Here is a 23,443-nt window from a genome sequence, read left to right on the forward strand (position 1 = left end):
CTCCTGCCTCCCAGCTCCCACCTGGAGATAAAACCCTCAGTGCCTCTTGAGACAGAAATTCTCCTATCACTTGTGAAATGCAGGAGTCCCTGGCATATAAAGCATCCCTTTTTCTTTTTTCTTTCTCTATTTTGGCCATTGCAGAATATAATTTTGTAAAAGCCTGCTTCAGTTTCAAGAACTACATTAAGTTCTGAGTCTTAATACAGATCAAGGCATGGACATTAAATCGATTAAACAATGCAATGCCACATCTACAAAATCCTCATTATCAGATTTCACATACAATATGCTGTTATCACAATAGACAGTTCCTCCTCCCACCATTTGTAGGTGGGAGACTTGCCTTTAGCACCAATAGAAAGTGCATTGAATACTAAAGAAATAAAATAGCAACCTGGCAAAATAAGGCTCAGGCATTACATAGACTGCAATGGTATAAATAAACCCACAGCTTGAAAAATTAATGCTCCAAAAGTTCTGTTTTATTGGGATATCAGAAAGACAAGCTGACACAGTGTTTCAAAGAGCTTATGCTGCAGCAGCTGTGCACCTACTGTGCCCTCTGTGTTTGGTCCACGTGGGAGCAGAAGGACCAGGTTTCACAACACAGACACAAGCCATTGTTCCTCCTTGGCACATTCAGCTTCTTACCTGGGATGAAGAAGGAAAGCAAGCCCAATGAGTGATCATAGTGGGAGAGAAATAACAAAACCTGGAAGCATATTTCCTGTTTGGTACCACTATCTCAGATTGCATTGGCAATCAATGAGTGATTATTGCAAGGGAATATTATTGTGCTCCTTTTAAAACTACTTCATCTAGCTGCATTAAAGTAAATTCATAAATAAAAATGGGGGAATGGAATATATCTATTGTGCTAGCCCTGATAAATATTTTAAATGCAATGCTTGCCATCTTTGCATTTACTTTATTACTTGGAAAGCCCAGTACCTTTAAGAGTAAAGTTGCTGAATTCAACTGAAAGTTAAACTTGTGGCAGGTGACAGACAAATCAGCTCTCTGACTTCTCATATTACCTTATTTTTAATCCACTGGTGTCTCTGCAATGCTATGTAGTGTATTTTGTATGCAAAAGTAAATCATCTACATTTTTCAATAAGGTACTCAATTCCACAATTTGAATAGAACACCTTCTAGTAACATCCTGTCCCTCAAAAAATAAAAAAAAATAAATTAAAAAAAAATCCTAAATATAGTCTCTACTGTCAAATCATATATGTCTGCTTAAAACAGCCTCCAGACCTACATCTCTGATCACATAACACTGTCTGCCTTTGCAGCCTGGGAAAGATGGGCCTTGCAATGTGCACTGAGAGGTGGGAAAGGCAAGTCAATTCCCAGCTTCAGGAGCCCTTTGTGGGAAAGATGGAAACAAAAGATTCAACTTGTTTGTCCTGGGGCAAGCTTCACCTCAGTTTGGTTCTGCTCAGCTGAAATAAAGTTGGTGGCACTGGTCAACATTAAGCCTTTCCTCAGAGTAGTGGGGTGCCAAACTTTTAGGGTGTTGTGTTCTCTGTCACCTGAGAATCTCCACAGAAGTCAGATGGGCACTGGCTTCCAAGGCTGTCAGTCTTCCTTTGATGAAGTCCAGCCTCTGTCCCTAACAACACGAGTGCTCAGAAGTCCTCAGGGAGTGAGAAAACATCCTGTAAACATTTGTTCCTTGGGGATCTATTCTCAAAACCCAATCCTATTGCCACACAGCTTCTCCATCACTCTCTCCTGCCACCCAGATTTGTTACTCTGACTTCATTCTACATTTGAGGATTTGGCCCTGGCAAGACTGTGAATGTAGAAGAAAGATCAGAGGTTAATCAGAAGTTAGTGAGGTAGGAAAAAGAAGTGGCTTGAGGCAAAAATGAGGCTGACATTTCCCCAGACCAGTCCTTGTCACAGTCCCTCCACTGGCAAGAGTTCTTCAGGAAATATTGCTATTTTCATTGTCTCAAGAAGACAAGCAGCAGACAGTAGGCCAGGGTTCTCAGAACTCATCTCCTTTTGACTTCCTCCTTCTTTAGGAAAATATGTATCCTGAAGTCAGGGAATCCCTCACTTCTCTTGAGATGCTCATCTTTACAGCATGAGGTTTTTTAAATTCTAGGAAATGGTCAGGTTCCAAAGTTGTATTTTTATATAACCTGGAATAAGGCCGCATTGTTTCCCCTGGCTTCTGCATTATTCACCTTGCCCTGCAAATCCTGCTGAGTGGATTACGGTGTTTATTGCTCTGCCTTGCAGAATTTTCTTGCCACTTATCTAAACAACCTAGTCTGCAAGAAAACCTGCCAGTAGTGGTCTCTTCTGTCATATGTGTCGGAACAATGAGCCCATCACTTCATACCACCAAACATGAAGCCAAAACCACATTGTCCATCCCACTGGAAAAACACCACCACATCTCTGGTGCAGCACACAGGGGCAGCTGGAACCTCTGAGGCTGCAGCAGCATTCTAATGAAGATAGAAGACCAAGGGATGGAGCTTGAGTAGTCTGATCTGAATGATTCATTTCAGGACACATGGAAGTGGCAGGAGGAGCAGGGAACAAAGCCTGTGGCCCCACATGGTTCAGAGCAGAAAGGAATGCAGGGATTTTATTCAGAGCACTCAGTAGTGCACCAGGTTCAACCAAGGAATCTGCAGGCCCAGCTCTTCTTGTACTACCAAGGTAGCAAGGGAGTACAACACCGTGCTTCATCCTGCTTCAGGATTCTGTGTCTTCTCAAGATCTTGTGCTGTCACACGAAGCAAACCAGGAGGAGGAAGTTTTCCTTCTGAGATCTTCTACTTTTGTTGCCCTGTAGTCCTCTACAGGAAGACTACAATGATGAACATTCCCCTTTTCTGGTGCTCCCAGATATATCTTTATACCTGTTAAATTTGTTAGAGAAAAAAAATTAGATTCGACAATGTAATTTGATTGTAGTGAAATTTCTGAGGCAATTAAAGGTTTGGTTTTTGGCTTTTTTTCAATTCCTCTCTAGTAGAGACACTTTATATTTATAAAGACACTTTAATATTATCCACTATATTTCTTAAAATTTCAGAAGCACTAAGGTTGGAAAAGACCTCCAAGGTCATCAAGTCCAACCTTTGACCAATCACCACCTTGTCAAATGAATCATAGCACTAAGTGCCATGTCCAGTCATTTCTTGAACACTTCCAGCAATAGTGCCTCCACCACTTCCCTTGGCAGCCCATTCCAATACTTAACAACCCTTTCCATGAAGCTCTTCTTGCTGTCCAACCTGAATGTCCCATGGCACAGCTTGAGACTATGTCCTCATCCTCACTCACTGCCTAGGAGAAGAGCCTAGCCCTCACCTGGCCACTCCTACAGGTAGTTGTAGCAATAAGGTTTCCCCTGAGCCTCCTTTGATCCAGGCTAAACATCCCCAGCTCCCTCAGCTGCTTCTGGTGTGACTTGCTCTCCAAACCCTCAACCAGCTCTGTTGCCCTTCTGTGGACACACTCCAGCACCTCAGTATCTTGAAGCGAGGGGCCCAGAACTGGACACAGGACTCAAGGTGCATCCTCGCATGCTGGACTGAGTGCCCTGTTAACACCACAGCCCTGGAGTGCAATGTCACCATCTCAGGTGGCTGCTGTCAGGGGCCCAGGCTTGTCCTCACTCCAGGCTCCCTTCTTTAGCTCATAAATTGCTCTCCCTACTCTCTGTTGACATACTGTGGCACACATAGAAAAGCAGAGAATGGAGATGGCACATTTCTCTTAAGGACAGTGTATGTTAGAAATGTGTCAGGATTCCTGAGTTAAAGCAGCATAATGAGATGCCAGGGAAGACGAACAGAAGGGGAAAACTAAGGCAACAGATTTCCCTGGGAAACTCTGTTTTGCAGAAAAATCATTGGAGGAAAATGTTATTCTGATTAACATTAATTTGTCCCTTTTTTTTTTTTTTTTAATTTAATCTCCAAGGCAGGATATAGGGCAGAACAGAGATCAGGGAAATGGCAGCCCCGTTGCTGAGCCAGTGCTGCAGCAGAGCTGATGGATATCTGGGTCAGTGTGCAGCAATTCTTCGCAGATGACTGAGATCTACAGAGCCGAAGGCTGGCCTTGGCAGTAGAGCCAAGGGCTCCTTTTTTAACTGAAGGGATGTAAAATCTGCTCCTCCTTTCAAGCAGCATTTGCAGGAGGGAACCCCATACTGCAGCCTCCGTCAGCTGGAACTAACACCCGTCGGCTCTGCTCACCCATCCCTGCTCAGCAGAGCACAGGCTGGGAAACTCAGCGTTGCCATGGGATTCAGCTACAAAAGGCCAAAAGATGTGGATGTCAACCAAGTACCCAGATATACAGGGAGGGTATTTTCTACTCTAAAACTAAACCTGATGTGGAAGCTCTTCTCTAAGAAACAACACTTCACTTTTTCAGTCACGAGAGCAATGTCAAAGGTTACCCGGAGACAAGATTTTCATTTCAAATGTCCTCACTTAGCTTTGAAGTTCTTTGTGTTTCAGGCAGGTTTTTCGGAAAAGCTCATTCATGCATTCAAACATTTGGCTACTTTTTCCAAATATTCTGCTTGGCCTAATGAGAGACATTACCTTTGCTGACAACCGCAGAGCCCTCAGAAGAGATACAGCTTTGGAGACCAGCACACTGCCCACTGGGCATACACAGATCATGTATCATGCGATCTTGCTTCTTTCTGCTTCTATGCCTCAACCCACTGGGACAGGAGCATGAAAGGATCAGTGCTTTCCTTATATATCATCCCTGAGCATCAGTAAGACTGGCAGCTGTCTCTCAAGATTTGTGCTCAGCCCTTTGTTAGAGGTTGATTCATACAGCCACAGCCTTCAAAGTCAAATGGCACTGCTAGATCATCCTGTCGGGTAGCACAGGCCATCAGGATTTGTGCTGATTTGTGTTTTGTTGAAACTTGTCCTTCAGAAAAGGGTAGTCCATTCTTATTTTGACAGCCACAGAAGAGGGAAGATCTGTTATTTCCCTGTACTAACCAAAGTTTAGAAAGTAATTCAGGAGGTTTTTTTCTCAGATGTTGAAAGCACCAGGAGAATTTTTCATATCAATGATCTTGATTCCTGGCAGAATACATCAAGTTTTGTGCTCAGGACCTAAAATTGTAAAATGTGATGCCAACCAGCTAACTAACCTGCCTTGCCACACATTGTTTAAAGACAAAATATGGAAGAAGTGCCTGATTTTTCAGCAGTAATATTGAGGAAAGGTCAAGGCCATAAGAAATGTTTGTGTTTCTAAAACAAATGCAACCACTTCTGCGTATGCTTGAAAGAAGGGTGGATATTAACACAAGGATTTTGAGGAAGTGGCTGTTTACTACTGGAATTTTGGATGACAGCTGCCACAGTATACGTATTTATCTAATAATATTCACACTAATACTGGTATGCATTGTCTGAACTAGTCAGCCTAATGCAGATCACTCCTTTGTTTCTGCCATAGCAGAATTTGCTGGAACAGCATTTTTTATTATAAACATTTCTGCTTAAATCCTTCATGTTCTGGTGCTGGATAATATCCTCTTCAAATTGACAATATAGGACAAAAGACAAAAAGATTTGGAGCAGAAAACACTTAATTTAGTGAGTAAATAGTATTGCACTCTTTTTATGTGGACACATAGAGGTACAGCATTTGACAAGACATAAGGATTCACACCAGTTTCAGATCTGTCCATGCACTTTTGCCTTGGTCCATAGAGATGACCTCATAAATTAAGTGCAGAGATGGTTGTTCACAGTCTGAGTGATAGAGGCACACATTCTGAATAGCACATAATGCACATTTAATTGTATTTATTTAGTGGCCATGGTTACAGAGATGTGACTTTTGTACTTTTTTCACATTGTAGATGTGTGACATTGAAAAACTGTCTGTCCATCACTAGCTCCTGCACAGGTATATACCTGTGAGGGGTTAGCAAAAGTAGGAAGGCAGGAAAGACCTCCTGTAATCTCTGCATTCTGCTGAGGCTTCACACATCTGCTTACTAAGAAAATAAAGGCTATTATGTTCCCAGACATGTTCACTCAGAGTCTTGTGGAGTCAGGAGCTTTGCAATCCACATGGTAAAACTGGTACAAAATGTTGCTAATCAAAGGATTGGAAAAAAGATGAAGGGAAGAGGGAATGAAGCTGTGATTACCCACTATTTTGACTGTTGAATCTGGACTATTCATAGTAACACACTAACTGTATCTATCCAACTGCAGTAACGAGTGATAGCTCACTATTCAACAATTAGGTTTTCCTTCCTCACCTCTGCAATTAAGGTCATAACCTTTTCTATTTACTTTTGGGATGTGGTAAATTAGAGCTTTGGCTTCATTACAAAAATTAATTAAAACTGTCACACAATGGCACCATTCATGGCTGTGCTTGTCCTTCCCTGCAGTATGTCCTCATGTCAGCTCTCATTGGTTTTAGTCCCAAATTCCAGTATGTGCTAGTCTGCCTGTATTATCTGGATCAGTAGACTAGATTTTTCTTTTTGTCCATCTTCTTTGGCTCATTGGAAGGCCTCCTCTTGTTTCTAATTGCTCTGTTTCTTTCTTTTTTCTTTTAAGAAAGTGTACACTAGCAGGCTCTCATCATGATCTGATGTCCCCAAAATGCTTTCTGGCCACAGAGTTTGCAGTAGAATTTTAACTTGGTCTCACAGAAGAGACCTCTGCCTGACAATTTATTCTTATTGACATACCAGGTATCTAGGTCTGGAAAAGAGGATTAGTGCTCTTTTCCTCAGAATTTCAGAAACTATACAGAACTTCAGAGATAGGAGGAAAAAAGCCTAACTATTCCCCAGTTACACAGAGTTGGGAGTCTGCCCATTGAAATAAGGCTGGGTTGTTTTTTTTTTTTTCTAAGCCATTTCTTTATGAATGTAGTGCTTGTTTTAAAAGCTGGATTTATGAACTGGCAAAAAATAATATTTTCTTTTGTAGGAGAAAGTGTTGCATTATGTTTCACATGACCATGTCCTGAGGTGGTTCAACATACCAAGTTCTGTGCATACCAATAAATACAGATCTCAGAGATTTCAGGAGTAGTGATTTACTAAAAATTATTGCTCTATGGGAAGTACAGAAGATCTCAGATTAATTTATATAACACCTAAAAGGAGAAATGGCCAACAAAGGCTTGAACTAATATAGGTGCTGGTGATAGAGCCCAACTGGCAACTTTGATATATATGTGTAATTATACTGAAGTCAAAGTTGATGTTGCTCTGAAGATGAGCACATGAGATATTTGCAAGTGACATCTATTATAGGCTTTATTTCTTCAGAACACTTAAGCATGTGTGTAGCTGCAAGTACAACCAGATTTTTTTAACTTACTGCTTAACTACACAGGTGCACTCAGGAAATTTTATCCAAGTTAATTTAGGGCATGACTTCAAGATGCGTTAGCTTTAAAATGTAAAAGGGAAGCCTGATTTTGTAGGGTGAGTATGTCCATGCCAGAACCTGATATAAGGTAATAAGGCCAGTTTGAAAAAGGCTTCAGATCAACAGTTCCATTTCTAAACCTGTGTTGGCTGCAGATGAGAAACAAGAAGGTAACTACTGCGGAATGAGCATGGTGAAGGGTTATACAAGCTGTCCCTTCTTTGTGAAACACAAAGAGGCAGGGTTCTCCTCTGGCCCAAAATGATCTTTCCTTGTAGGCTTAGTTTTCAGACAAATCATGTCCCTGTGTGTCCCATCCCATGGGTGCCTGAGCTGGTGCTGGTGGCACAGGATGGTGCAGGAAGAAAGCCATGGATAGGAAGGGACTGTGGAAATACAGTCAGTGCTACTGTGGACTTGCATGGGATGAAAGCACTGACATAATCTTGGCCATGGGACCCCCTTGGCCTTTTACTGAGGTTGATGATGGAGAAGATTCAAATGCAATGACAGGCCCACTGCTTGGAAGGAGGTGATGGACCTGAGCTCCTTTTCTGAACCTACCAGCCTCAGATGGCACGTGTGAGCAAGGACATCCCACCTTCCCACTACTCCAAAATGTGGCCTCCCTGTAAAGCCCTTGATATAATACACAAACAATTTTCAAATTTTGTGCCTTGCACAGAGATACCTGGGGGCAGAACTTTTTCCCCCTATTTGTTAGTAAGGGGGAAATGGAAGACAAGCTTAGTCCCTTAAAAATAAGCATCATGTCCTCTATGTGCCCTGAATAAATGGCATCCCGTGTAGAACTTTGCTGAAAATGCTTTTTTTTTTCCCTTCTGAGAAAAGCCGAAAATGAGACTGCATTGATATTTTGCTGCAGAGCTGTTGCCTGTAGGTAGGCTTTAGATGGAGCTGTTCTGTGGAAATCAATCCTGGTAAAGCAATAACAGCTGTTATTTTGCCAGCACGCAGCAAGCAGAAACAATTGCAGAGGTACCCCCACTACAGCAATGCTACTTGGTAATTTAAAAACAATGCATGACATAAAATAGCCCAGATAAGACTGGGGAACCACAGCATTGTGATTTCTCCTGTTCTGAAGCTGCAGACTGTAAACACACACTCATGAAAAAAAGGGAATTATCCTTCACCTCTATGTCTGGCCAGTGAATCATATAATATTTATAATGCTGTTGGGACAGCTGTGTGAAATGGATTCTGTTTGGTTTGCTCTATTTTTTCATCAATTCTTTTTGTCATCCTGCTGGCTGTGTTGCCTGCTATTCTACCTCTCCATCCAATAAGGCACTGCAAAGTGAGCTCATCTGCTTCCACGGACAGAACACGATTGTACCCTTTGAGCACCCTGAGGACTGGAGGGATGTGAGAGACTATTTCTTGGAAGCTCTTGGGCTTCTTTTTTCTTAATCTATAAATAGGAAAACACCATCATCCTTCAAAATATAAATCATTATTAGAAAGCCTCAAAGGGGGACAGAATACACTGGTTTCAGAAAAAACTAAAGTATTCATTTTCTTCTCAAGTTTATTGATATATTTTATGAAGGCTCAAGGATAAAAGATTCTGAGGCAATATAATAAAGTATTATAATATTAATTTGCATCAATTTCTTAAAGAGATAATTCAATTAAATAGTTCAGCCTTTAGCAACCTATTCTTTTAAAATCGTATCTCTTTTTGAACTGTCAACCACTTGAAGGAACAGCCCTTGATTCTTTCTTGATTGTAAACTAGATGAGGCAATTTTTCCTTGGGGAATAACATTAGCTAAATTAGGAACACTGTAATTTAAAGGTGATTAAGTACCTTTTGTGATTATTGTTCTACGACTTCAATCTGATAACACTTAAGTGCATGTGTAATCTAGTCTTCCACAGGGCTACTCTCATTCATAAATGGGTTTAAATCCTCATAGGATCAGGACCTAAATAAGTACCACAGTTAAACCTTTTATGGCACATTGACAGAGCATGTATTTGTTCTGATTGCAATGACATTTCACACTTGTGCTTGGTGCATAAACAGTAGGAATGCTTTTTAAATCTGGGATTTTCATTTTACAGAAGGAGAAAGCAAGGAACAGGATCCATATGAATGGATTCATTATGGTCATAAGACAAGTCTGATGGAACACCTGGGAGCACATTGTGGACTCCTGACCCTCATGCATTTGTGTCCAGCTTCACTCCAGCTGTACTTTGTGCCTTGGTGCTCAGCATGGGAGGAGCAGCAGAAACCATCCAGGCCAGGCAAAGTGACCAAGTCATTGCTCAACCTGCCCACTTATGTCTTCTTGAGGTTTCAGTGGAATTTTTGTCAGCAGAGCACCCAACATGTTGAAGGATGTCAGAACATGGACTACTATTGCACCATTGACAAATTTAGGGTTGACATCTGTTGGGGGCTGCTGAGAAAGATGCACTCAGCTGACCCATTGTCAAAAAGTGGTGCTGGCATTTGTCCATGCACCAGGATATTTTACAGAATGTCATCACTTGGTAATGAAATGCTCCCTGGTAACGATGGCTCACGAACACAAATAGCCTCTGCCCATAATAAAGTTTTGCAAATAATGCTTGCAGGAAGTGATTTGCTACGAATCAATCAAGCAGATCCCAGAAATAATGTGGCAGATGGTAACCCGACATTACTGCAACATCACCAAACTACTTCTTACTCACATTTTAAATAACCATTTGGACTCAGGTCTTTAAAGAAAAATGTTCACTCTCACTCTACAGCTGGTTGAAGCTGAATTGTCCCCCCCCAAAAAATTCTATCCTTAGAAGTCAGTAAAAGGCAGAATAAAATTAAAAGTCTGAAATGCCCTCCAATGCAAAAGAAAAAAAATTAGTTATCAAGACTCTATTTTGATGCCTTCAGGCTATATGCCCTTTCTTTATTTTTAGCTATGTTAGGCTACAAACAAATAAAAATTCTAAATATAAAATGAACACAATCTTTGTTCTAAGTGACATATAAGCAAATAGATTTGAAAAGGAATATGCTGGAAAGAACAAATACATTCCTGTTTGCATTCTGATTCTTTGTCCTATAAATATTAAAGTTTGTTGAAATCATCATGTCTCCATTTTTTACGCCCTAGCACCTTCTGACAGAAAATATATTCCACCTGAACAGTTTTGATTAGGTCTCTCTAGGTTGTGACCAGGTACACTCGAGTTACAGTGGTTTAAAAAGTTAATCATCATAACCAGTGAGATGTACTTTCTCATTTGCAAGGTAAAACCCATTACCCTACATTGTACACCTAACTTACATGTTACAACTGGTTGAGATTGAAAATTATTATTTTTTTTCTCTTTACCTGCATATTCTTTCATCACTGTATGAAGACTTGTTGCATGTCACAGAGCTGGCACCCCTGATTTATTTACTGAAGGATCAATGCATTCCTTAATCAGCTGCTTTACTTTCAGAAGGAGATGTTTCCCCCTCCTCTCGCATGTGCATCGCCGCACTCTGAAACCTTTCCAGAAACGAGGTTAGCCAAGCCACTATTTGCACTAAAACAAGGATTATCCCAGAAATGGGGTGGCTGAAGAAAGCAAAGTAGGCCACAACTTTCCCTGCCGGATTGCTGGCTGTGGCTCTGTCCCACAGGAACGCTGTCATGCTGGTTATGCGACGGCACCCGGAGCTCGGCATGCCATGAGCAGGTGTCATTATCACAAGACACTGGGGACATTTGCTGGGCTCGTCTTTGGGAGTGAGGGGCATGCAGAGCTCCAAATGAATCGCCTGCTCAGACCCATGCGGCTCAAAGCAGAGGGAAATTGCTGCCACAGCTTGTGCTGCCATGGCCCTGCTGGAGACAGGGCACCTGTCCAGCCTTTTCCCTCAGATAAATCAACACAGAGGATGCAATTCCTCATGTGCACCTGTCTAGGTACTAGCTGAAATGAAGCAAAACGCACTGGCACAGACACTGGCTCTTCTCGGGCAGAGTTTGTAGGATAAATTTTAATTACTCGAATTCCTTTATTTCCGCCTCAGCCATGGTTATTCATGCACCACTGTGTGTGTGAACGGAAAGACAGACCCCTTGCACCTCTTTCCAAGTCTAAGGCTTATTCTTCCGTACATCCACGTTCCTGGTTCTACAGCAGTTTATTACTAAAACACGTAGCAGCACAGCCCGTGTCCCTCGGGGAGCAGCAGCTGGCCCTTTGGAGCTCTGCACGCCGAGCCATCCGGGCCGGGCTCCATCGCCCAACGGAGGCTCGCGGCCCCCCGGCGTGCTCGGCCTGCGCTGCCGAGCCGGCCTCACACACGAGCAGGGAGTGAGCCACGGCCGCTCTGCGAGAGGAAACAGAGGGTTTTGACCACGATGTTTCGTTAAATTTGGCAGAGTTAACGTGCAAACTGAATTACTTTAAACCCCCACGTTTCATACAACCCACTCTCACAGTCTTGCCTATCGTCTGGCATTTGTGGGAGAGGATGAATGAGCAGCCTCACAGCTGCTGCCGGCTGCACTCCCCAGGCTGCAGCTTTGCTGAGAGCTCTCAGCTCGGTATCGGGTGCCTCAGGCTGTCGCTTGTCACCAGAAACAGCCGAACTTCGGCCATTTCGGCCAATGTCACCAGAATAAAACAGTTTCTTCGCCGAATGCTAAACATGCAGTCAGCTTCTGCCCAGAAGAACGGGACCGGGACCAGCGGGGTCCTCGGGGCGACCCCGTCGGCAGCGGGGCGCGAACCCGGGGTCCCCGATCCCCGGCCGCGCGGGGCCAATGGGCGGCCGCGCTGGTGACGCGGCGGGGCGGGCGGGGCGCTCTGCGCGGGGCCGGGCCGGGGCGGGCGCTGCCGCCGCGGGAGCAGCACGGGCGGGTGCAGCGGGCTGTTCCCGGAGAGGGCAGGCAGCGGCTCGACTGCTTTGGCTGTAGTCTGCTCCGCTGGGGTTGCTGGAGTCCCTTCCAGGCTGCTCCGCGAGGACCGGCTTGACGCTCGATCCCTTTTTATAGAGACCGATCTTTTCCCCCTTGTTTTTTCGGGGTGCGCTTCGCGCAGCGCCGCGGGCGCCCGCTGCCCTGAGCGCTGCCGTGCCGGGAGGCGCGGGGGGCCGGGGCTGCGATGCGCAGAGATGGGGCCTGTGGCTGCTCCCGCATGGGCTCGTAGTGCCCGCTCGGCGCTGAGTGCCCGGGTGCCGGGGAGGTGCGTGTAGGAGAGAAGCGCCAATAGCGCTGGATTTTATCCCGTTCTAGAGGTGCAGGCAGACAGGGATTCAGGTGTGTTGGGGTGTGGTTTTTCTTTTTGTTAGGGGTTTTTATTTTTTTTTTCCCTCTCATTGCCTATATCAGTTTGTTTGCCCCTTCCCCCCCCCCCCCCCCTTTTTTTTTTTGGGCGAGGTGGGAGCCCGGGGTGTCTGATTTTCTCCAGCTGAGCAGTGCAGTTGCAGCGGTAGCGGTGAAATCCTGCTCCTCCTGTGAGCTCGAGCCAGGAAAATGGAGGCTGTGATAGAGAAGGAATGTAGTGCGCTCGGAGGGCTCTTCCAGACCATCATAAGCGACATGAAGGTAAGAGGCTCAGGAGTGTGGGGGAGCACAGGGGAGGGCCAGCGTCTTCCCTCCTGGCCCGGCGAAACTTCGCCCCGGGCGGTGCAGCCGCATCGGGGGCTGGGGTAGCGCGACCTCCCCGCGGCGCTGGGGGGACCCTGCCCCGGGGCTGGGTCCGTGTCCCCGCCGGCGGGACCAGCCTGGCAGAGGGGCTCCCTGGTTTCACACCCAGGATTTGGGGCTTGCGAGTTGGTTGCAGGACACCACCTCTCCCTTCCTCCACCTTCCCTCTTTTCTGTATTTGTCCTGCTCAAACATGCAAGCTGTTACCTTGCACCAGGGTCAGCGATTTCCAAGCCTGCCTCTTTATTTTGCAAATATTTTTATTCTCCTTTTTTCTCCCCTGGTGTGGGCTGTCAGATCGGTAGCAGAATGAATGCAGCGGGTGCGGAGAGCCGGGCGCGGAGCGTGTCAGCCTGGGGTGGGGCTGGGAAGGGCAGTGCGAGCCTTTCGGTGCCAAGCTGATGGGCGCGACGGAAAAAAAATCTCTGCCTGGAGATGCTCAAAAGTTGATGTGTTCGTGAATTAAAATTGCGGCTCAGTCGGTTATGTGGTATTATTTTCACGCTGTGTATGCTCGTGGAGGTGGCGTTTCCTTCTTTCTGTGAATGGACGCAAAGGTTTCAAGTCGCCGGGTCCACCAGCCACCAAAAACCTGACTGTGCTGATCCCGTCTCTGCCAAAGGGTCCCTTTGAGAGAAGCGCTCCCACTGTATCCTTGGCAGCCAAGGGCGCTTCTGCAGGGTTTTCTTTGGGTGAGCGGGTGCCTCCCACCCTTCTCTCGTGGAGATAAATAGCGTAAAAGCGTTGCTGTGTTCTGCCCGTCATGTCTCCCCCAAAGCCCAGGGCTGGAGGCGCCCAGCCCCCGGCACACGGCCGTACTGCAGAATACTGCAGTGTTCCCCTGGACAAGGGCAGCTTGTCTTCCTGCCAGGGCCGACTGGGAAGGATGCAGTTGTCGGGGGATGTTGAGGGACGTGTCAGATAATGGGGGACTGCCGTAATTTAAAGGCGGCAGCCGTGCACGCTGTGCTTTTCCCAGCCAGGGCGCGGGATTTCTCTGGGTGTTTTAATCCGTGCAGGGCTGGTGAGCAGCGAGGGCTGCGGGGAAAGAGCTGCCAGGTAGTATTGGAGGACAGGGTCTGCTCTGAGAGGGAGCCTGGCAGAGGTGAATGGCTTCTAGTGTATTTTTTTGGGAGGGTGGAGAAGCTGTTTGCACTAGAAGTTATTTTTTGGCAAGTATTCCTACGCACCTTCCTCTCAACAGATCTTGGGAGACATTTAATTAAAAGCGTGGTTTGTCAAGAGCAGGCAGATTGCAGAGAGGAGGGGGGGGAGTCTGTGTCTATCTGTCAAGACAATGCTGCAGACCTGGCAATGCTGGTCCTCAAGCTCTCAACCCCCTGAGATTTTTAATAATGACTGCACTTCAAAATAAACCCTCCCAAAACAGGATGCAATCACAAATCCTGGAATCATTTTAGTGGCCAGTAAAGGGAACAGGCAGGAGATGTTCTGTTCCACGTGAAGTGTGGTTTTGGGTTTCATCACAGAGGGACACTGAGGATGTTTATTCTTTCCTTCTTTTCATAAGTGATACATTTGGTTTTTCTTGCTCTCAAGCCAGTGGCCCTCTGTGTGGATTCATTTTTTTTTTCTTCTACACATTGCTACTTGCATGGGAATGCTGCTCATCAAAAAATATGTTGACATGAGCGTATGGAGATGGGCACAGGTGTGAATATTTTTTTCTTAATGCTCCATAGTAGTGGAACCTGTTTTGTGAACTGGCAATTACTGAAGGGGGAGGTTTGGAAGGAATCGTTGCAGATCTTTACCAGCATGGTAGTTGTTATGGTTAAAAAATCTGCTCATTATTTAGCATGAGTAGAACAAAGAATTTTTACCTGTAGATCAATTTGATGCAGCTGATGCTGTACTACTGATGAGATGCACTAGGATTCTTTGTGAATTGTGCACAAAGGAGCACAATGATTTTTAAGGAAAAGTAGCTATTTTTCTGATAGTTAACCAGAACCTCTCAACTAATCATACCTTTAGTAGTAAAGTGAAAATTACCATTTTAAGTGCTCTTTCACGTAGTCAGATCTGTGTGGGCAGGCTTCTGGCAGGATCGTGGAGATGTTGCGTAGGGGTCTGCCCACGCATACCCAAGTGCACTATCCGTGCCTATTTCTCATTGCAGGCTGTGATCAAGGCCCCACATGCCCTGCAGTGCTGAGGGATTTGATGCAGCATGCGCCTTTTTTTTAACTAAATGGCTCACAGGTTCTTTTATCATATGTATTGCTCTACCTTAAACTTTGTTATAAAGATGGTAGGGTTAATCAACAGCTTAAATTACTCTGAAGTCTTGCCAGTGGATGCAGATGGGTGCTGCAGCTGAGGTGATGAAGATATAGTACACGTGGACTGATTTTTCTCTTTGTTCACAGTAACACAGAACTGGCTCAGGTATACCTGTTGTTAATTTTGAGCTCTGCCTGATCTTGACAAGGTTACAGAAACTGGAATTACAATTCTGAGCAATATGATTGTTGCCATTTGTCTCTGTATACTGTGTTAGGTTTGAAACTTCATATGGGCAATATATGTCAGTGTGACTGACATCACATTTTTTGACAGCAAGATTGTGTCTTGCTGGCTGAGGTCTTCTGAATGGCATTTAATGTTTTTTCCATATACCCCAAATTTTTCTCTGCCCTCTACCAAAAATATTTTTGTGGCTAACAAAACCTGCTCCAAAGCAACTCAGCATAAAGCTAAGTGATTTGGAGAAATGATGTAATGACTAAATGTAAGAACAGTTAATAAACATCCCATTTGTACTGCATGTGTGCAATGCAGAGTCACAGAATATTCTGAGTTGGAAGGAACTCGCAAGGATCATTGAATCCAGCTCTTAGCGCTGCACAGGACACCCCAACAATCCCACCATGTGTCTGAGTGCTTTATCCAAACAGTTCTTAAAATCTGTAAGGTTTGGTGTTGTGGCCACTTCCTGGGGAACCTGTTCTAGTACCCAAACACCCTCTGGGTGAAGAAACTTTTCATCATAGCCAGCCTAAACCTCCCCTGACACAGCTTCATGCTGCTCCCTCGGGTCCTGTCACTGGTCACCAGAGAGATCAGTGCCTGCCCCTCCACTTCCCCTCGTGAGGAAGCTGTAGACTGCAATTAGGTCACCACTCAGTCTCCTCCAGGATGAACAGAACATCTGGAACTTCAACCCCCTAACAAGGGAAGTCCATTTTTTCCATTCCAAACAAGGGTCAGATTTGTTGAGTAATATGGTGGTGTACATGATGACAGGGTTGTTTGTGTAAAGTCCACAGTGGGAACTGTACTTGGCAGTTGTGCTCTAGAATTGGATTTCTGTGCTTTGAGATTACAGGATCTGATTAAAGAATCATAAAGGTGGGAGCATGTGTGCCCATCCCGTCTTTATTTTGATCCATTGTCACAGCCCTGATGTTTCCTACAATACATCACTGAGCATGTGGCACTTATGATTTGTTACGCCTTTATGCAAAATCTTTTTCAAAGCAATCAAAGTTTATAAAAACAAAAATAAAATGTGCATGTCCCCTCAGAGGAGTAGTCCTGTGTGCTACGTGCAGACACTGTGCAACTTGTTTTTGAATGTGGTGAATTTTCCGTAGCTCCTATGGGAAGGGAGTATTTGATCTGAATGGTTTGTAACTCATTTCTTGCAGCTGAAAAATGAGGTACTGCAGTGTGCTGTTAATTTCAATATCTCTTTTAGTGCAAAGCAAATCATTGCAGTTAATTTTTGGGAGGGCTTGTTGTGGATGGGTTTCAAAAGAACTTGTCTTCTCATGCAGAGCAGATTTTCTTTAATGCTTCTTTTCATTTTGAGTTGATTTTACATTCCTTTTAATCACATTGTTCTCCGCTATCCTGAAGAAAAAAAAAACAACTCTGAAAACATTGAAATTGGCTGTGTTTGTAGTTCATCACTTGTATGATGGTGTGTCTTTGGCTTTTAGTATTCTCTTTATTTGTCTTGCCTCTTTCGCCAGCATGTGTTTTGACAGAGCAGGGGCTTGCTGCTGTGTATGTACAGCACCTGACACCTGTGGGGTGGGCATGGGGGGAACACAAGTAATGAGCAGTTGGATGAGCACAGGTTGTCTGTGGCTTAATTTATACCAAGTCAGAGGATTTACTAAATTTTTATGGGTCAGGTGTGTATTACCAGTTAGTCTCATTCATCTCCCTGCATGTGAGGGATGAGCAGGTATTGTCCTGAAACAAGGTTCCCCAATGAGAATGTGAGTTTTTGGAAAAATTTAGAAACTCTTTTATTATGTGTATGTGCCTAATTTATATTTGTTTAGCTGAAAGCTCAATAAAATCAACTTTTTCCTTCTGGCAGTAACCTCTACTTTAATATTCTAGAGGAGATGCTGGGACTCCTGGACCAGGCAGTGGTGCACCTTTTCTTTCAGCCATGCAAAGCTCTTGGTTGAAGCAGAAGAGAGAGACGTGAACATAGGGCATGAGAAACATTTATGTTTTTGCAGCCTTTTATCTGCTTTTAGAAGGTGATCCTTGAGAGGCAGCATTTTAATCTTGCTTTTGTAGAAGTTGGGACCAAGGGTGGCCACATGAAGGGTTGAGAGTTTTTTGTTAAGTAGCCCTGTTTGCTCACAAGCGATGTCCTCATGATATTTGCACAAATAATATAAACTGAGGAAAAAATATTTGGTGGAACAAATAGAACTGCTGAGATAGTTACTACAGCAAGTACAGCTGCAAGTCCTCAGTGTTTATGTTAACCCAAGGAATGGCACACGTACCAGAAAACCTGGGCAGATTTATTTTACTGTGACATGTAGTGCAACAGCTCTTCCCCAACTGTGCTTTATTTGAAGCTCAAGATCTCTGTGGAGATTAGGAATGTTCAGTTGGATGATTTTAAGGGCTAGTTTCAATACAATTGTTAAGGATGATAACTACTGCAAGGAAAAGCAAATGTGTCATGTATTGGGACCGACACTGTTTAACACCTTTTTTGGTGACATTGACAGTGGGATCGAGTGTTCCCTCTGTGGGTTTGGTGATGTCACCCAGCTGGGTGGTGCAGTCACCATGCTGAAGGGGAGCAATACCATCCAGAGGGACTTGGACAGATTTGAGATGTGGGACTGTGTGAACCTTACTGCACCTTGAGTACCTAAAGGGGTCTGCATGAGAATTGGAGAAGGACTTTAGACAAGGTCATGTAGTGACAGGACGAGGGAGAATGGCTTCAATAAAGAAGGCAGGGTTAGATTAGATACAAGTAAGGATTTTTTTTTAATGTATGTTGAGAACATATTTTCCAGAGAAGTTGTGGATGCCCCTCCCTGGAAGAGTTCAAGGGTAGGTTAGATGGAGCCCTGAGCAACATGTTCTAGTGGAAGGTGTCCCTGCCTCTGGCAGGGGGGTTGGAACAGATGATCTATAAGGTCCCTTCCAACCCAAAGCATTCTGTGATTTTCTGTGCAGCAGGCAGGTAGGTACAGGCTTGGAGAGGAAGTACACCTGCCATGTTGCACTGCCATGTCCCTTACACAACAGTCTTTAGGACAGCTATCTATTTCAAACCTAGCAAATTGGTATTTCTTCCCCTTCACAAAAAGTCTGAAATGAGTTAATTTGGAGCTTTTCTTCCCACTTACTTTGTTCCTCAAGGGTTTTACCACCAAGGCATTTGGAGCATAGCTGGCTGCTCTGATTTCTTACCCCTCTACTTCCCAACCACCTGCTTGCTTAGGCAGTTGCTTTGTGTACACTGAAATTCTTGCCTTTTCCAAGCAGCTGCAGTATCTTTCTGTAAACATCTTTGAGGGGGAGGGCTTGACATGTAGCAAAGGCTGAAAGATGGTGCAGGAAGAGAGCCACTGCATGCCTGCCTAGATACTGGGGTTCAAGCACCAGGGCATAGCTGGGAACATACTTAGTCAAGTAATTTATTTTTTAGTGACACATGTTTTCTTGATCCAGATACTTTTGTCTGAGCGTGAACAATTTATAACTGCTGAACATTTGCTACGTAAGTATGTAGGGGGGCGGCTTATCCTATGACGTACCCAGAGCAAGGATTTTTAATATCTCTTAAGAGTACTCCTTTTGGACCTGGCAGGATGCCATGAACTGCACAATAAGGTTTGTGAGGTTCTGAGTGTGGAAGGAGTTGTGCAGTGCTGCATGAAACACAATTGACTGAACAAATGTTGGAGAACAAGAAGTCTGTGTAATTATGGGCTTAGTGCTGGTTAATACCTAACAGGAGGTGATATTCAGTGGAGGTTGCTGCTTCCTTCCTGAGTTCTGAGTGAACTGAACTCAAATATTTGTTACAAAATACCTGAAAAGCTCCAAAAAAGTTTTTTTTTTCTCATTTTGTTTTTTGAAGTACAGAAGTTGCAAGAGTTGGCGGAGTATTCTTGTGAATCTGTGAACAGCATCTTCTGCATAGCAGTCTATATGTTTTCAACTTTTGAAGAACATTTTTGGGGTTCATGGTCTACCTAAAGACGGTGTGGTCCTGAAGATAAGCAGAGAGTAAAGTAGGAACTATATCTAAAAAGGCTTTTTGGTCTGCTTCAAAGCATGCAAAGATGAGAATAGAGAAGTTTGAGTTAGTATCATAAAAAAGACTACTCTTCAGAATAAACTAGTCTCTAGGCTACATATATAGAAATGCATTTTCCTCTTCAATGGTACATTTTCAATTTGAAGATTATGTCTACCTTGATACTTTAAGGTGCCAAGCAGTGCTTTGTTTGCTGGGATCTATGCTGACCTTTAAGAACATTGATTGACTTTTTCCTGCTGGGCTGAGATTGCTTGAATGCCAAGATGTTTGGAAGAATTGGAGACAAAACGTCTCGTAGCTTTGTGGCTAAGACCATAGCAGCTTTCATCTTCAAAGTGCTCTCTGTGTGACTTGGCTCCAAGGAATGGCTCCCATTTCAGAGAAAGGCAAGCTATGGCTGCAGGTTTAGTGAGTTCTACTCCCTCCCCCTAGGACAAGAAGAAATTGGGTGTATCTACAGCATGGAGTTAATGAGGGGATGCTGTTTACCCTCCCGGTATAATAGGTTTCTATCTTCACATGAACACTACTTTGTTTTTACTGATTAAGATGTGGTGCTGTTCACCCCTGCGATAACCCAGTGTTTGCAGGCAGAAGAGATGACATCTAAAAATGATTGATAAATTCTCAACAGAAGTGTCCTGAACTCCTCTCCTGTAACTGAAACTGTAGGACCTCTCTTAGTTTTTAGCAGAGAAGCCTGACTGGAACATCTTAACCATAAGCTGGTTTATCATGAGGAATTTATGGGGTTTTGTTTGAGCTCTGTACTTTTCACTCTTCTGGTCAACAATCATATGTAGTTGATTTGAATTTTAGGATGTTAGCTGGAATACAGTCATTCTTTAACAAAACATTATTGGAGGAATGAGCTTGTGTTGGTGTGTACAATGCTACTGATGAGTGTGTAACTAGAGACACTTGGTTCATGGTACAGAAAGGTTCTCATTTTGTCTTCCACATAAACTCCCACAATGCTTCTCACCTGAGCATGAGACGTTTGGGGTTTTTTTGCCACGGAAGTCACATTTGTGCTTTTTCATGTTTCCGAAGCCCTCTGTGTAGAGTCATAATAAGGATTTTTTTGTTCATCAAGCTGTATTTGTGATGTCTCCTAACAATACCATTCATGAGCAAACCACGTGGATGCTAATTGCCCATAGGCAAACCAAGGGTCTACTTTGGAGCTTGAAAGGGATTATTTATCATCTCATAAGTAAAATGGAAAGAAATTAGCCTGTGATAAGCATTCTTATACTTCACTGTCTGTGAGGCAAAGTTCAATAAGTGTTAAAAATTTGGGTACCTGGCTGCTGCCTTTCCCCGGTAGATACTTTTCTGATTAACTTAAGTGCTTGTTAGTAGTTTGGGTCCTGGAGATGACTGCTCGTGGGATGGAGATTGTTGGGTGGATGGTCAAAAATTAGGGTTTCTGCTTGTTTGGAAAGAAGTGATGAGACCCCAGTCATGTTGGTGACATTACCAGCACAGGGCTGTTGGCTTGAGGCTGTTCTGTGTAGGTATTAACTTGACTGACTGCTTCCTGATATTTTAATTATCTTCTTTTTGATCCAGCTAAAATATTGTGGGTTTAGAAAATAGCTGCTGAGTATGTGCAGTGGCCACTTAATGACTGAGTGGATGAAAGGCCGTATTGATGAGTCTCTGAGGAGAAATCTGCTATTCGGGCTGGCAAACTTGTTCAGACCTGCAGTGAAGAATGTGGAACTAAATGCTTCCTCTGGAAGACTACTTAATGTCCAGCTTTTCATGTGGCATGGGATAAAAGGTCTCTAGAAGCTGTGGCTAGTTGTTTCCCACCGCCCTCCATGTCTTGTGAATAGCTTCCTATGTTTAGAGAAGGAGAGACTATGTTTATGCATGATGTATTTTCTCACAGTATGAGTCTAACTTTTGTTTGCTAATTACTCAATCTTGGATTTAAACCATGAAGTGGCTGCTTTGGAGCTGAGTTTCTTCATCTTATAAACCATGAAACTGAGCTGTGGACAGTACAGATTTGACATGGTCCCTGTTGACATAGAAGGAGGCTCATGAGTTGGATTTGTAAGCCAGGATGAGTTTTCATGGGTCCTTGCTGTGTTACAAATTGTAGTCACAACCATAATGCAACTGGTATCCTCCACTGGGGATGTTTAAGCATGGGCTAAAGCAGTGCAGGTGTTATTATAATACAAATTAAAGACTCCAGAGCTCTGACAGCGGAATGGTACCAGGCTTGGCTTCCCTCCTCCTTTAAATGGTTAGTGAAATCTAATAAATATGTGTGTTCTTGCAAAGTAGTGCTGCATTTCAGTACTGCTGCTAAGGGAACTGGGCATTCTTTAGAGTTCTTCAGGTGGTTTAAGAATGTAAAAAAAAATATTTATTTGTGTGGTTGTTCTTTGGGTTTTTTACCCCAATGGTGTGAATATCCTTTTCTGGACTTTCTTGACTGGATTTTAGTCTTGATTTCTTCCATGTCATTATCTGTTTATCCTTCTAACGCACTACTGAAACTAAAAACTAAACATTTTTGAAAATATTAAACACCTGGTTCTGTGATACACAGAAGAAATACTTGGTTAATAGTTTTTTTAATAGCATCTGAGATGTCTTCAGTTGTGTTCTGTTGCGTAATTTTCAATGTTGTGATAATGTATCACGTTGAAAAGCAAAGCTTGGCATACCTGTTTATACTGTGCATGCTGAGGGAAACTAGTTTTTAATCCTGCCATTCCCTAAACAAGAGGCAGAAATAATGGAAGTAAATATCTGGATACAAGACTGTGGTTTTAATTACCCCTACTTTATTTCCAGGAGGGTAGTTACTGGTTAAATGACATCTTATGCTGATCTTGGATGTGCTTTTACTTTCACCTGCATGCACTATAATTTCTCAGACCCTGAGCCTGTACCTGTCTGCTCCTCTGTTCAGTAATGTGTGTGTTCAGCTCTTGTTGTGAAATCCCCTGAAGTTCATATTATTTGCTGTTGATGCCTTTTCACTCCTGGCCCAGCACAAATTGAGAATCCCTTTTGCTGATGGAGCTAAGCTCAAACTTCCCCTATGCTTGACAATTCTTTTAGCTTAGAAAGACAGATGGGACTTCAAAGCCAGGTGGTCCCTTTCCTTTTCTTGTGGGAATATTTCTGCAGGACCTCTATATGAATGTATTTCTCTTCCTGAAAGAGTTCTAGTGAAAGGAAGCTGCCTGATCTTTCAGAGTTGCCTGTTACCTGGTCTCAGAATTGAATGTGTTGTGCAATCTGAAACTTCCCTGCTGAAGCCAAACTGATTGTTTCTTGTCCCGTACCACTGGAAAATAGATGATGGGCAGCATCAGGCTATAGGATGCTCTTGAAATCAGTATTGGGACCTGGCTGAGTTCTCATTCTGAGTACAAGAAATAGTAGATAGGGTGGATTTAGATTGGACACAAATTGAGTCACACTGGTGAGACAGTAAAAAAGGTCACCCAGAAAAGTTGTGGATTCTCTGTCATAGGAAGTGTTCATATTCAGTTTTGATGGGTCTGAGAACAGCCTGATTTAGAAGATATTCCTGCTCATGACAGGGGGCTTGGACTAGATGGTTGTTAAATGTCCCTTCTAACTTAAGCTGTTCTGTGATTCTGTGCATTTGAAGTGAGGTGGGTAAAACCAAAGGAGTAATGGAATATGTTTTGTGTACAACTGTCATTATAAAGACTGAAGTCTCTCTTGGCAGTAAAATTCCTGTTTCAGTGTGTAGAAGGATTTGAGACTTTAGATGCAGCTTG

General features: G+C 43.6%; 1 protein-coding gene and 1 long non-coding RNA gene across 30 annotated transcripts in view; one reads left to right on the forward strand and one right to left on the reverse strand.

Annotated features, from left to right (window-relative positions):
- Positions 1–463: 463 nt before the first annotated feature.
- Positions 464–12,189, reverse strand: LOC147655305 (uncharacterized). Its single transcript, XR_015282656.1, has 3 exons — positions 10,784–12,189; positions 1,545–2,894; positions 464–654 (listed from the first exon to the last, which is right to left on the reverse strand). It is a non-coding gene; the product is annotated as an uncharacterized LOC147655305 (long non-coding RNA).
- A 57-nt stretch (positions 12,190–12,246) lies between these two features.
- MTSS1 (MTSS I-BAR domain containing 1) overlaps positions 12,247–23,443 on the forward strand; it is a 125,815-nt gene continuing 114,618 nt past the window's right edge. For 17 of the 29 annotated variants that reach the window (XM_086876718.1, XM_086876898.1, XM_086877788.1 and 14 more), the window contains exons 1-2: positions 12,248–12,706; positions 12,858–12,994. In XM_086876718.1, the coding sequence (XP_086732844.1) occupies positions 12,923–12,994 (72 nt within the window). In that variant the 5' untranslated portion in view covers positions 12,248–12,706; positions 12,858–12,922. Of the gene's footprint in view, positions 12,707–12,857; positions 12,995–23,443 lie in introns of all 29 variants that reach the window. The other 12 variants (XM_086876071.1, XM_086876784.1, XM_086876457.1 and 9 more) reach the window with 2 other exon arrangements.

Source organism: Cyanistes caeruleus, chromosome 1 (assembly GCF_971803275.1).
Source record: "Cyanistes caeruleus chromosome 1, bCyaCae1.hap1.1, whole genome shotgun sequence".
NCBI classification, from domain to species: Eukaryota; Metazoa; Chordata; class Aves; order Passeriformes; family Paridae; genus Cyanistes; species Cyanistes caeruleus.